The 15394-nt window shown below is 35.7% G+C and overlaps 2 protein-coding genes across 2 annotated transcripts; one reads left to right on the forward strand and one right to left on the reverse strand.

The window, feature by feature from the left end:
* Positions 1-875: 875 nt before the first annotated feature.
* On the reverse strand, positions 876-10903 carry Dus4 (Dihydrouridine synthase 4). The gene is given in 8 exon segments (XM_019055079.2): positions 876-3504; positions 4559-4767; positions 5911-6090; positions 7119-7189; positions 7192-7203; positions 8015-8135; positions 9218-9310; positions 10744-10903. Coding segments are annotated over 7 exon segments (1065 nt in total). The 5' UTR covers positions 9295-9310; positions 10744-10903; the 3' UTR covers positions 876-3109.
* Positions 10904-11224: 321 nt separating this feature from the next.
* LOC109039564 (uncharacterized protein C3orf18 homolog) lies at positions 11225-15363 on the forward strand. Its single transcript, XM_072299003.1, has 4 exons — positions 11225-11613; positions 12872-13035; positions 13996-14133; positions 15148-15363. The coding sequence occupies exons 2-4, from the start codon at positions 12886-12888 to the stop codon at positions 15166-15168; spliced, it is 309 nt and encodes a 102-aa protein (XP_072155104.1). The 5' UTR covers positions 11225-11613; positions 12872-12885; the 3' UTR covers positions 15169-15363.
* The last annotated feature ends 31 nt before the right edge of the window (positions 15364-15394 follow it).

Below are 15394 nucleotides of genomic sequence, written 5' to 3' on the forward strand. Positions count from 1 at the left end.
ATCAAAGATTCTGATAACTTTCCTAAGTTCAATTCATATTTGAACCGCCTTTAACAGAAAGGAACCATCAGCTATTGCCAAATTTAACTGGGCAATTTAGTATTATAAGAGAACCTTTGTACGGATTCTTTTGACAATTTTTGGGAATTTGCTTTCTACTGTGCAGAAAATCCACTGAAATTTGCACAAAAATCCGCACAACCGTTTCCATGTAAAAAATTAAATTGCTCCCTTTAATTTGGCAATTGTTGATGTGGCTCGGTTCCTTTCTGCTTAGTGCGGTCCATTTTATACCTGAATACTTCTAAACTTGAACCTCATAAATCTGTAGGTATATCCACGGCCGTGGATCCGGCTGTCTCCAAAATACAAAAAAAATACAGTGTTACCATTCTGCATATGCAACCACGATGGTAAATTACGCAACACTGCACAGAGAAATTTCCCAATTACACAGAAAATTTTTCGAATTGCGCGGCAATTAGGCAGTTGAAGTTAAATTATGCACAATTTTACACTTATTTTAAAATTTTAAATATTTTTGTTTCCTATGTAAGGTAGGAATCTGGAGGCAAAGTTTGCAACATTGCTTCTAGGTAAAAAACTGTCTTCACTACGACCATTTACCACTGGTTTACCAAGATCGGCAAGACCAAGCAAGACGTAGCTAACCTAAAAACCGCGATAGCAAACTGAAATTTTTAAAAAACTTCAATTACACGCAAATCACGCAGCTATTACGTATTATGCAGCGACCCTCAATTACGCAGAACGGTAGCACTGAAAAAGTCATTAATATTCTCCAAAACTCTTCTTTGCTCAACGTAGGCACCAGTCGCAAAATAAAGAGAAATAAATTCCAAGTATACCAATAATAAAAATTGAAATAATTTATAATTCAAGATAAATATTATCACAATTTTTATCACATTTGAGAGGTTTCTGATTCACAATTTAAACAGGAATAGGAATACTCATTGAAATGTGGAGCCATTACAAGCTTTGCCTTCACATGGATCAATATTAATCAATAATATTGAACAAAAGCCACCTTCCTCCCTCACAACACGAGGGAAAGAATTGACAAAGCAGAGTGACAAACAGACAGCAAACATTGAATGAGAATTTCAGGAAGATGAAACTTTAAAAACAATAAGGAGTTTCCAAATCATTGTAGGCCTGAAGCTTGGAACTATGGCTTCATAAATGACACTTTCTTAGAAGATTTGCATTGGCAAAATAGTAATTTATGTTATGTATATGCTTAAGGATGAGAAATGCATTCATTACAAGAGCAAAGATCTTACCAGGAAGATCTTGATAAGTAAAACTCCCACCTTTACATACATATTCTAATACATAATTACAGAAAAATCAAGTCATTTGCATTTTCAACCTGCAAAGCAAGGGTCCAGCCAGGGTGAAAAAATTGGGAGCCGTATCTAGCGTTAGAAACGATTTATACAGTTCCAAATTATTTAGCAGGCAGTAATATTGGCAATCCTACCCTTATCCTGGTAAGCTATTCTTCTGCTATGAAAAAAAGATGAAAATGCGATGTAATCCTATGAAACTAATAGTAAGCTATAGAGGTAGTTTTTTGGACTCAAACTGTGCAAGATAGCAATTCAAAGAAAATAGTTGTATGCTGATTTAACTTGTAAGAATTCTGTTAATGTAAAATCCTTTATTCGTCTCATAATACTTTGCTAAGAATTAATTCCTTAAATTCTCAAAATTAAGAGGCCTGGTAAAAACAGCTTTTTCTTTTTTTCAGGCTTTCCCTTCTTTTGGCTTCATTGCTAATCCTCTTGGAATATCTCTGGAGCTTAAATATCGACGGTGCAAGTCGGCAATCACATAACTCGGAAAACGCGATTTTTCAGGAGAGGGAAAAAACTCTCTACATTCCTCATTTTTGAAGGTAGAGGGGAAATGATTCTTAGAGACAGCAAGGATAAGATGCTTTATAAGACTCTATCATCATTTTGAATAATATTCTCGTCTGTCAGGAGAAATGACCGAAAAACTGAGTTATGTGTTTGTGGACGTAAGGTCCAACACTGAATTCCGAGATACGTGATTGGCGAATTACTGATTCAAACCTATTCTTTGCCGATGTTGACTGAATAAAGACTGAATAAGACTCCTCTCACTTTAAAAGTAGCCTAAAGTTCCTTTCAACAAACTTTAATTGGTAGCGAATCTTTGGAATGACACTGGAAAACGATTCGACAGCATAAGTCGGCAATTACATAACTCGGTTTACGACGTCGCAGACTTCCTGTCACACTTCATTTTTTAAACGGAAAACTACTCAACAGCAATTCTTTAAAACTACAGTGAGTTTTCTTCTCTATGCAAAGAAAATTCTGTATAAACTGCAAGGAATGATGTCAAATGTGTGGTAGAAGCGGAGATTTTTAGACACCATGAACGAGATAATTATGTGATTGCGGACTTCTTGCCGTCAAGTTACGAATTAAAATGAAATGAATATAAAAATAAGCGGACGATTACTCAGTTATCCGTCGGATTAGATTTTAGATGTTAAAACAATAATAATATTTTTGTTGTTTGAAGATTCCGTGTCGTACTAACTTTTAATTTTCCCTCCTAAACTGCTCACGGTTCTTCCCGGGAGAGCGCGCATTGTGTAAAAATGCGGCGCGACAGCACGAGTTATGTGTTATTGGAATTAACGCCAAGATATGTGTTTTGAGTTCAACGTTTTTAGGTGACTTCCAGATTTTTTTCGGCTGAAATATTTTGATAGCAGGTAAAGGGCATCTTCTACACTTCATTTCTGCAGCTAACTCAAAACCGCCAAAAATCGAGGTATGTGATTGCCGACTTTCACCATCAATATACTGTTATCATAAAAATATGAATGAAAATAACAGAGTGCTTGGGAATTTTAAAAAAATTCCAGGTGTAAAAAACTGAAAAAAGTACATCAGTCTGTCTGACATTGAGACCAAATCTTTCATGAGATTAAACAACTGATTATAACAAGTCAATTTGGTGCGGTTTTACAAATAGGCAGAGACTTGATGACATAACTGAAAAACAGCTAGATGATGAGGTGGTTCATTTGAAGACTTTGAAATTAGATATATAAGTCACTGATTCCTTCAAAATAGTCTCGGCTCTCTTCAGAATCTTCAGGTCCATTTTCAGTTTCTTTCAAGTGTTCGAGGAAGAACTTCCCTGAATCGTACACAGCACCCGGTTTGAGCGAAGAAACACTAAAATCGTTTTTAGGAACAATACCGAATTTATTTTTAATGAATTCTACCACATCAGCTGCAGTTTTTAGGTAGTTAAAAACCCTCCGCTCCGCTCTTGTTAGCAATTGTGTCAACATGAATACCAGATGATTATGAAAGATGAAGAAGTTTGGGTGTTTCATCGACAGCCAGTCTTCGATGACACATAATTGGGTGATCTTGTGGCCTGCAAACAACCCAGGGTTTTGAAGGATTCCGCGAGCTGCCATGATACCTGCCCAACAGTTAGAATTAGTGTAAGAATAAAATTTGATAAACTCAGTATCTAAAAGGGTGGGGAAATAAAAGTTGAAATGCTGATCAGATCTTATCAAACAAAGTTTGTTTCTTACTTTTTTGTCACTCATATATTATTTAATAATTTCTCAGCACAGTGAAAATTTTTTAACCAGATGATGTTTAAAGAAAAATGCTTCTAATCTTGCGACAAGTTAGGAATTGGGTTGCTACTAGATACATTTTTACAGGACAAGTCTAAGATACCAGCCTGGCAAGTGGTTGCCAAGGTTGTGGCAACGTTTTTGCAACCCCTTCAACGACTAATTGTCAGGCCGGTATTTTTCTATTTTTATTTTGCTATGGATTTTAGAATTAATATTAGTATACTATCCACGGATTTTTCACTCCCTCTTTCCTTTACGGCTCTTATCATTTTCATTCATACTCATTTTATAGTTTCAGGTTCGCTTCAGTTTAACCCACAGGTCTGCACTCTGCAACATATAATACAAGGCTGGCATTTGGTACAGAATCACTCAAAAAAATATATTTCCTTCTTAACCCATTCGCCTTGTTTGACGAGTACATATACTCGTCAGCGCGCGCGCGGGACATATCTCAGTTGACGAGTTGATTCGCGGCATCTATCAGCGTTGCTTTGCGATTTTTTAGGCAGTGTTTTATCACTTTTCCGATAGATGGCATCTCAAGTGTCGAAATGGCGAAAACGGCGCGAATGAACTCGTCAGCTGAGATAATGTCCTAGGCGCCCGCTGACGAGTAAACTCGTCATGTGAGGCGAATGGGTTAAATGTACTTTTGAAGTTACAGCACATGATCAACAGAAATATTTTGTTAAAAAGAGAATTTACTGTTTTCACCCATTTTTGTTAGACCTGCCAATCATGAGTGTTTCAAAAATTGTTTAGAAAGTATGCCTGCAAACAAATTACCAGTTAATGCAAAGTTTCCTTCAGAATGGAAATTGAAAACTTCTGCCTTGCTTTCGATTACTGCTTAAGGTGCGAAAAAATGAGAAAAGAGCAAACCTTGGCAATTGGTTGCATTGTGAAGGTAGTCAGCATCAACAAGGGACTTCACATCTCCGTTGGCTATCACAGGAATTGAGACACTTTTCCGAACATCTATTAAGGCATCCATATTAATTGGTTCTGACCGCTGATCAGGAGTACGAGCGTGGACTGTTAACAAGGAGACTCCAGCAGCCTCTAAACTCTGAGCAAGTTCCACTGTTTTCCTGCACATAAAAATAGTTATAGAAGTTAGTTGACTTGCTTTAAAACAAATTCTTTTATTCTTTCCTGTATCCTATTTCTTATTCTTTTATATCTTTCTCTTATTCCATCTCTTCCTTTACGTGTTTTCTAGAAAAGACATCCTTAACTCAACACAAAACTGAGGAAATGTGACTCTTTTACCCCAAAAAGTCATGAGTCAACTTTGAATGTTGAATTGTAAGACCTCTTCTTCAATTTGAAATTCCACAAAATCCAAAGGCATACAACTTGACAGTATCTTGAGAGGAAATAAAACGTTCATTCTTTTACTAGTAAGTATTGTCTTTATCCTGGGGTCCGAAAAAGTCTAATTAGGTAATACACTGATTGCATGATCGGTGAGGAAAGTTTTTTTTTTTTTGGGGGGGGGTGGGGTTAAGGAAGTTTATGTTGACAGCAGTGTTGAAAAATTGTCACTATTTGTCGATGCTTAATATTGCATTTTTGGGGGCATCAGGGGGGAAAAATATTTTGACCAAAAAACTGATTAGCACGCTGTAAAGTACAACTTAAAATAAGTTTAGACTTCAAAAATGAGGGCTAGAGGCAATTTCTACCATCAAAGTACCATCGAGTACAAGTACCAGTAAATACCATGGAATCAGCAAAAAAAGGTATGAATTATAAAGTTAATTCTCCTAAAACCAAAGGGTGCATCCTTAAAAAAATTAAAAAAAAGAACTCTTCAGTAAGCTTCTAAGTGATGCCAATAAGCAACTTTTCTGCATTACAGGGTTTTGATTTTCAAACAAAGCGATCTTTTTACCCACTCCTAAATGAAGGGTAAGAACAACGTAATCCTCATCCAGTAACACTGATTACAATGCTAGGGATTTCCTGTATGAAGTGTATGATGTGATGCACTTATCTTTTAGCAGCAATGGCGCTGGTTCAATAGTGTCTCAGTGTTTTCCGCCCTCGTCACATTTTCTCTATCCATTTCTAAGTATTGACATTAGGTCTTGAGTTTATGTCCCCTTTAAGAAATAATTTAAAATTGATATAATAAACTTGTTGCTTCCCATTACTGAGAATAAAATTATTGGCGACTAACTCATGGAGGGAATTCCATAATTTCAAATACACCGTAAAAATAACCTTACCGCACATCATCGTACAAGCGTATTTTGACAGACACAGTCTTGTGTTCAGGCAGTCTGTTACGCAGCTGTTTCACACAATCATGGATGATTTCTGGTTGACTGAGCAGACCACAGCCAAACCCACTTTTCAGTGCCCATTTTTGAGGGCAGCCACAGTTCAAGTCAATACCATCGCAGTGCCTTAAATTAAAAAAAAATACGGTCAATGAGCAGTGCATGCCAATATATTACTATCATAATATGGATAAGATCTTGGGTTGGATTGACTCAAGTTCTGGGAAAACTTCAATCTTTTCATCTTATACAAAATTACTTCCGATAGTATCGGTACACTGTATCACCATGAATGGTGAAATGACCAAACCAGGTATTGAGCTGCAAATTTCCAAGAATACTGAAATTAAGATATGCATAGATATAGTTTCACTGTCTTGCCAACTTATGGGCCTACTTTAAATTGTGTAGACTGACTTCCTGCCTCATGATTTATTCATTGTCATGAGATCAAGTTTGGTCAAATTCTATTTATACTTAATCTTCTTCTTTTATTTGTTTTTTTTTTAAAGTATGAAATTAGGGTTAGATGCCAATTCTTCTTGCCAAAACAATGAATTATTGCAACTCAGCCTAAAACAGAATGCAAAAGGAATGAGAATATGTCATACCTTTAAGAATGATATAAGTTTTGCCACAAAAAAATAGTGGAGCACTTGACTGAAAAATAATCTTGATTACGATCACGATTCAACAGAATCATGATAACAATCTTTATAGTAAAAATTTTGGGAAAAAGACAAAGCTGTCTGATAAAAATTATTTCAAAAGAGAAACTTTGATGGACTCATATCCTAATTTATGTGGCATCAGAACTTAGTATACTTTTTTCAGTATGTACAGTGCCAGAAAGAATTCTCAAGAAGAGACCTTTGTTTACTGTGATCAGTTTAGAATGCTAATCTGACATAATGTCAGACAAATTTAGTCCTCCAATAATGTTCAAACAAATACTCAATTCAATACAAATATTCAATTCAAACAAATACGCAATTTACTTGTTCTGCATTTAAAATAAATAAGAGATTCTCCCTTCCCATGTTTCAGCATGTTTTTTTTTCTTCGTTGCTGGAAATTCATGGGCCTTCACTTTTGCTTGTCAATGATAGCTTAAAAATTCCTCGTTAAGAGCTGTATTATAAAAATAAACTTACTGCGCTACAAATTCTGCAGCATCGACAAAATCTTTTACACAGCTGGAAGCAAACTGTACGATTAGTGGCCGATCACTGAGGACACCTATGAAACATACAAAGAATTTTTTTTTAAAATACAGGAGTACCTACTTACGAAGTGAGGACATAAAACCGATGTGAAGAAAACATATCATTGCTAACAGAGTAACCAATCATAGTGACATGATAAGAGCTCAGCTTAAAGAATATTTAGAAGAAAAAATTGGTTTTTAAAGATTGTTGAGATTACACTATCACTTGAAAAAAGTTTTACTACAGCAGATAATTGTTGTTCGGATAATTATGGCATTACTGTAAATTAATTATGATTGATGATATACATATACTCAAGTCTACAATTCAATTTCACTTCTTGCAATCGCAAAAAATCCTGCGGAAAACAGCAGTAGATCCTAGATTACTGTTCATGAAATTCTAGAGGATAATTTAAAAATTCTCTGAGTGCTGCAGAATATGAAAACTGCAACCTTGTTTTCTGAAAAACACAGGTCAGCTTCTCTGGATAATATCTCTGATTCATCCAACTTTTGACCCATTTACAATTGGATTGCATTTTTCAAAAAGGAAACAAGAGCATTCCAATGTTGCTGGGATTGTGCAACATACATGCTTTGCGATAAAATAAATGAAACAAATCAGATTTACAAAGGTGATTTTCGTCTTGAATTCATAGTTTAGTGAGAGTAAAGACAAAACTTGTATCGATGATCGGTTTATATTTGCCCAAGAAAGTTGCACAATCTTAACGACACTGGAATGCTTCTGGTTCCTTTTTGCAAAATGCAATCCAATCCTGCCATCCCGTTGGTTTACAATTTTCCTCTACCTAAACAAGATTATAGCATTAATCTTACCATCAAAACTAGTAAATTCAATGTCTCGGCTTTTGAAGACTGTACAAATGAGTTTGCAACGATCATAGGTGAAAAACATAGATCGCACCCATACTTGCGAACTATGTTCCGAAACTGCACTCTGAAACAGACGTAAACCACTCAAATAAGGAGCATTCAAGAGAAAAGTAAACTTGAAGAGAAAAACCGTTTTTATTTATTTTCTTAGGAATGGGCAGGAGCAGGATTTTGCAAAAAATATTTGATACTAATATTTTTTTTAATACCAATTACCACTAAGAAAGAATTAAGATAGAGATAGTATCATACTGCAGCTCCAGTCTGTTAAAGACAAAGAAGTATGATATGGTCATGTCAGCGTCAAAAAGTAAAAATTTACTTCCTAAGTTAGTGTGTGCCGCAAAAATAAAGGATAGCAGAATGATTTCTAAAATTTTCAAAGAGAGTTGAGTTTTGGTCAGTTTGCAAAGATCTTAACAAAAACAATTATTTTAAAGAAGGCAAGGAAGATAAAACTTCTGTCTTCTCCACAAATATCTCTACGATTACGATTGATTTTCAGATAATTAGAATCTGGAAAAAGAGAAAGCTGACTACAATTTAAGGTATAGGTATGATTATTCTGAGTAAGGAGCAAATTGATGGCGAAAGTAAAAAAACATGTATTCCGATTTGCATCAAGCTCTTGCATGCATCTGAGATTCGCGATTTCAGTACTTATTCTTACGTAAAATTTTGCAGGAAACATGATGGTGTCTCCAGTTTCTTCTAAAACAAACTTTCAACCCCCCAAAGAACTATCAAAGTTGAGGTCATAATGAGGGGGATCCCTGCTACGCTGAGAGTCCATCTCTACATCAAGCCAATCTCTCCGTGCACAGATAGAGAGAAAATACATAAGCAGGTTTGCCAACATTCCAGCCTTCAAGCTGGAGTTCTCAAGCTTAGTGGCACCATCTCTTATTTCTCGCAAAATTTTACTGTCAAAAAAGTACCTAAATCGCAATTCCCTGATACATGCAAGAGCTCCATTGTGATACATGCTATTCAATTTTCACCATTGATATTTCATCCGGAAGCTTCTTCCCAATTCAGTAGACAAGCAGCAATACCAAATTAATAAAATCATTGAATCCGTCCTGAATCTCTATATCAATACTTCACTCTTGAACCAACTAAAAATATCTATGCAAAGCAACTTACTTGCTATATCGAACCATAGGAGCACATACTTTGACATACTCCTTGTCTTCAAACAATGACAAAACTGCATTTTTCATCCCAATAAGGTAAAATCTGGAAAAAAAGAGAAGAGCGTCATTGAGCGGAAAAAAATTTCAGCTAGTGAGAATTAAAGTTCCCATCATACACACAGACTTGGCAGCACACCAAGAAACTACACCATAATGGAAAATTTGCTTCAGAAAATTACACCAGTTCATGAGAGTTCTGCACCATGAGTTTAGGAATTGCATTCTCAATAATTTTTCTGTGTTGAAAAAAAATGGAGAAAATTGAAATTAGAAGGAAAAAGAGTATCACTATATTGCGTCACTAAGCAGTGTTTCTTTTTTAATTGAAAACCTGCTTCGGGCAGAAAAAATCACTGTTACATTTCCTTCAGTAAGTGTTGGTTCAATTTGAAAAGTGAAAAATTCTTATGCGCACCTCACTTAGAAGTTTCTTTTCATGAATGAAATTTTTTGACTTGGGTACTGCTACAAATTAGTTATCGCTGTTTCTGCATGAAGAAATAAATGTTTGGAACTGCAGCCCACTAGATGCCTCTTCCTTAAACTGAAGATTGCAAAATTGGAAACTGAATCCTGAGTTCTGAATTCAAGCTTCCCTTGAATCCAAGTTGATAATATTGGATCTGATAGAATCCATAATTGGACGTATTTCTATCAAACAGAATTATGTGCAGGTGAGAAATATGGGGTGTGCTCTAGAAAGCTGGATAAGAAAAAATATAAAAGTGGGCATGATTCCTTTTGAAGAATTGGAAAAGCGGGATTTTAAATTCGGCGAACAGAACTGTGTGCCAACTGAATGCAGGATTAATGAGCCATGGGCATGGCGCTAAAGCGTTGTGGACAGGGCTCATGAGTTAAAGCGCCCCGATGATGATCTTTCCTTCGCGCCCCAGCTACATCATTGCTGCTGACGGCAATGGCGCTATATTATTCTCATTCACTTTTACAGCCAGAGACCTAACAAGCACACCCCATATTTCTCACCTGCACATAAATTTGTTTGATAGAAATACGTCCAATTGAAGCCTGTTTCCCAATAAACTTGACAGTTTGCATTTAGCGCAACCATGTGATTTGCAATAGAGGCATAAGTGAATTATTTTCTAGGTTTGTCATCAGTATCTTCTTAACTTTTTTCAACATCAAAGTGTCACAAGCCTTAGGCATTAAGAGTATTGAATATAGAACCAATGAAATTTGATATTGTTGCTTTGCATCAATCGCAAGCAGAGGCGTCCATTAAAGGCCAGGCTTGAAAGACCTAGACCCGATAAAAATTTTATATTAATCATCATCAAGATGATTCAACCCCTATTCGATTATTCCAGTCAAAGTCTGCCTGATAGAATCAATAATTGCTCGAGTAGTTTGAGCTGCATAGTGAACGTGTCTGTAATGATCCAGTTTGGAGGAAAGCAGGGAGACGTCATACCTAGAGAGGAATTCACTATGACAAAAGTATGCTGTACCTACCTTTAGAGATCGAAATTTCTCTTCGCAAATTATTCACCATATCAATGAACTACTCTTCGTCAGTAAAATTACCTCAAAAGCTCTCGATGCCACTATGAATTGCCGCGAAGCAGATAAGAAGTGCGTGTCGCGAGTGATAAGGATGCTATAACCTAAACATAAACAAAGAAAGCATCATCACTTTGATTGAAATTCGAAAGAGGGCGCGACTATCGCTTGAAAACTCCTTCAAAAATTCTACAAACTTCACACAGACCATTCTTTTTTGTAGCGACAATTGCCTCTTAAAGTGTTGAAGGCGAATTACATTAGATGTAAAAATTATTTTTTTACTGTTTAGGTGTAATAACAATTTATCACAAAAAAATTACCTTTCTCTTTTAACTCAAGTCTGATCTGACGTCACACTGGAAAACACTACTGTTACGCACCAATCAGGTTACTTTCTGCCAGTGACATCATTCGAATAATTTGTTATCATTTGACGGTTTTTCGCTTCTTTGTCTTTCTTATCAAATTTCTTATCACAACAACAGACCGAACTGTCGTTTCACTTGAACTTCATTCCTCAATTCCTCATTCGTCTCATGTGATGTGGTCTTGGTCTCGTGCATTTGTACGTGAATTATCTTCAGTTCAGTCATTTTTTAGCAATTTCTCACTCTGAGGCTGTATGATTTTCAATTCAATATTCAGGCTAGCATTTTGGAGGTGTCTTGAAAAATGATTTATCCTCAGATGTACACTCGATATTCACAAGAGGTACTCTCTCAATTCCAGGATTGATACCATGGTGTGGAAGCCAAGTTTCTTGTTTCCCCACATACTCATAGAACTTGCCAATAAATCGGGCTAATTGTTGCCATGCAGGTGAGGAAACATTTTCAATTGAAACTTCTCGACGGTGTAAGTCGGCAATCACATAACTCGTTTGCAGTGTCTGAAATTTCTGCCTTTATATAATTTTTTTTAAAGGTGAACAAATTGACATCATTCTTTGAAGTTTTTGCAGAACTTTCTTTGCACAGAGAAAAAATCACAGCAGTTTTAAAGAATTGCTATCATTAAGCAGTTTTCTGTTTAAAAAGTAAAGTATGACAGGAAGTCTGCAACGTCGCCAGCCGAGTTATGTGATCGCCAATTTACACCTTCGTTCTGTAATTCTCTCTTTTCAAATAAATTGTAGATTTAAGTACACACTGTTCGCAGGCGTACTTTTCATGCAAAGATCCCTTCTCTCTCAATTTGAATACTGCAAATACAGCAGAGCAGGAGTGCAGAGGGACTTTGATACGAACGCACACAAATCATCAAGGTCTAAATCAGGAATATACCCAAGTTCTTTCCAACAGCTATGAACAGATCAATTTCAACGGAATAGTCCTGCAAGGAAATGCCATTGAAGTATCCAGCAGGAAACACTGGAGGAAAGCCCTTCATGAAAAAAGTATTCATGATTAACCTTATTTCTTCCATAAGAACTGGTTTATGGGTTTTGTTTTGATCAAGCATAGGTGTTTGTCGGTTCGATAAATACCTATCTTGGTCAAAAATTTGGGTGATTTTATAGTCTTTAGTAGAAAAAAGACAGTACCCTCTAATAAAAGTCTAAAAAGTATTCGCTTAAAAGAAATTGCCAAATGCAAGGAACTAAAACCAGTAGGTATTTCCCAGGAATTTTTATTTGATTCAGGAATTGATTTCTGCATTGAGTGCAATATTGCTTTTGTAGAAAATTGCTGTTTTTATTTTTTAAAATTCTGTAATTTTCCTCTTTATCTTTTCAATCTCATGTGCACTAAGTATCTCATTTTTTCATCCAAAACGGAAAGTTTTTTCTGACTGAAAGACCTACCTAATTTATTGCTGCAATGCTTCAAAGAGGAATAGGCTGCAAAGTGGGCTGCAGTTCAAATCACCTTAAGGCTAAGAGTTTTACCTTTTTCATTAGAAGAATCATGAGGAAATTTAGGGGCAAAAAATTCACTGGCACCTCTTGCCGCTGAATTGTTTTACCAAAAGTTGCTAGACTAAAAGTCACCATTACGTAGATAATATGTTTCCTCGTAATCTCATTAGTTCTTCTCTGCCTGAAACTTCCTAATTTTCCAAAATTATCTTATTCCAGGCATTTCCACTATTATGAGTCGATCTACTACTCATAGTACGCTCACAGCTCCGAACACTACCTCAACTCCAACGACGGCTCATGATGATGACAACTCTGCTGGAATCCGCTCCCTGATTGTTCTTGTTATTACTTTTTGTCTCGTCCTCTTGCTAACTGCTGTGGTTAGTGTGTTTAAAGCTATTCAAAGTAACACTCATTTGATTAATGGGTTTTGATCGTTTTGTTCGTTATTTTGTTTTGGCAATCCTTTTTCAAGAATAGGGTTTTTAATACAATTTTAGTTAGACAATTTTTTAGCAAATTAATTGAACCTTTCATTTACAAAAATCGTTTTGACTTACTAAAAATAATGCAAAAGTTTTCAAGAAAATCCAGAAAAATTGCAAAAATCCGTAGTAAAATTCTAAAAAAAATTGCCAGGTTAAGTAATTCTTCAAAAAGATTGAATTTTTCGTAAATTTATCGCTGCAGTTTAAAACCAAGCACATCTTTATCAGGCAAGGAAAGTGTGATGACTTTCTTCAATTTGATTTCATTACTTGCGTAATGAAACAGATCTTCTACGATGCTATAATCGGTTGCTAAATGGACATTAAAAAAAAAGATCAAAGCAATTCGTAAATTCAGTGTTTATGAGAAAATCTGCATCCTTAAATTTGATCTGGAAACAAAGATTCTCATACTGGTATTATCATAGGACAAGGCAATAGAGGTGGACAGGCTCTAGGGAGGCTAGGAGACGATTGCCACTCAAGAAATCGCTACGAGAGCCCAGTACAATACAATGCAGGAACCAAAGCTAAAAATGAAAAGTATTACACCCAAAATATTTCTAGAAATGTTTAAAATTGCATTTGAAATGTGTGAAATTTTCAAATTTTTCTGGGGGAAATCTCAAAAATCATCAAAACATGTAGCAAAGTTGTGCACCACCTTCATCTTAAAAAATTCAGGAAAAATGGAAAAGGTTTCAAACGAGTTTTAAAAGAAGCCTAGATCGCTGGGTATAGTTTGCAAAAATAACCACGCACTGAAACCATCTCTAAGTACCTATACGATGGCAGCAAGTATTTTTTACAATTAAATTTTTGCCCCTTTCAATTTAGCCTATTTGTCTGCAGGTTGTAAGCCTCATTCGAAAGAAACGACTAGATAGACTACGTCATCAGCTGATGCCATACTACTCCTACGATCCTCGAGAGGACGGTGATGACTGGGAAGCTGAATTACTTGATGATTCGTTTGATTTTCATTTGAAGGTAAGTAAAAAATCACTAGCAGGGTGCTTTTCTTGAAAATCAGGACTGAATTCCTAGACCAATCGGGGCAAAAATTCCTTGAATTTTAAGACAGTAAAAGATGATTAAGGTGATTCGACGGACGCCATTTTTAATGTCAGAGCGACGTGCGATGTATCGCATCAGTTCGTTCCATAATTTCAGCTACTTGTATTTTTTCGGAATTTTGAGTTCGCACTTCTGTTGTCATGAGTCTTAAGAATTCATGTACCAAACTTGACCAAGAAACTCAACGTAATAAAGGCTTGGTTTTTTTAGAGGAAAAATATCGCATTCGATACTGATATTGAAACTGCACTTGAATGCGATATTTTTCCTCTGAAATAACCACGCCTTTAAGTATTAAGTTGAATTTCTTTGTCAAGTTTGGTACATAATTCTTCAGACTCATGACAACAGAAATGCGATCTCAAAATTCGAAAAAAATGACAAGTAGCTAAAATTATGGAACAAATCGATACGATATATCGCAAGTCGCTCTGACACAAAAAATGGCGTCCATGGAATCACCTTAATAACAATTTTAAAATCATATGATCTAGCTGGGATAAAAACTGAGCTAACTGCCGTAAATTTAAAATTTGCCTCTTACATGAACGAAATTTTTCCCTAATTTTGGGATCATGTAGCTCCTTTTCTCTGGCTTCTTCCAGTCTTTCCTGACCTATTTTTCAGCCTTAGCCGTGGCTACCCTGTCCAACCTCATAATTTTTCTACCACTGTGTGTTGCTTTCAAAGAAAAGCTGGAAAACTTGTAGATACGATCCACACAATACTTTTTTCATCTTCAATGAATTTTGGTGATTGTTCAACCAGAACAATTCATGTTCAGCACTCTGAGCCACCACAAGAGCAGTGAACTCAAGAAGAGTGGTTAGCTTGACATCTGACAATAGGAATCAATAACTTTATTATTTTGTGTTGCTTTTCATTCGGAAAAATTTAATATCCTGACTCTGCAATCCTTTTTTCTAGGATTACAAGTCGACCATTTGACCACAGGGAAAGTCAAGATAGCTCTTTGGACACTCTTCAAGGAGTGAAAGTTTTAACTGGTGGAGCTCCAATTTTTTTAATCTGGAAATGATTTTCAGATGTAGACTTCCAAAACTAGTCAATTATTATACTTAGTTATCATAGTATTTATATTTCTCTGTACATATTTTTAATACATGACTATGTTCAATTTTATTGTGACTTAAACTTCTTCTCGTTTTTAATA

Source organism: Bemisia tabaci, chromosome 3 (assembly GCF_918797505.1).
Source record: "Bemisia tabaci chromosome 3, PGI_BMITA_v3".
Taxonomy (NCBI): Eukaryota; Metazoa; Arthropoda; class Insecta; order Hemiptera; family Aleyrodidae; genus Bemisia; species Bemisia tabaci.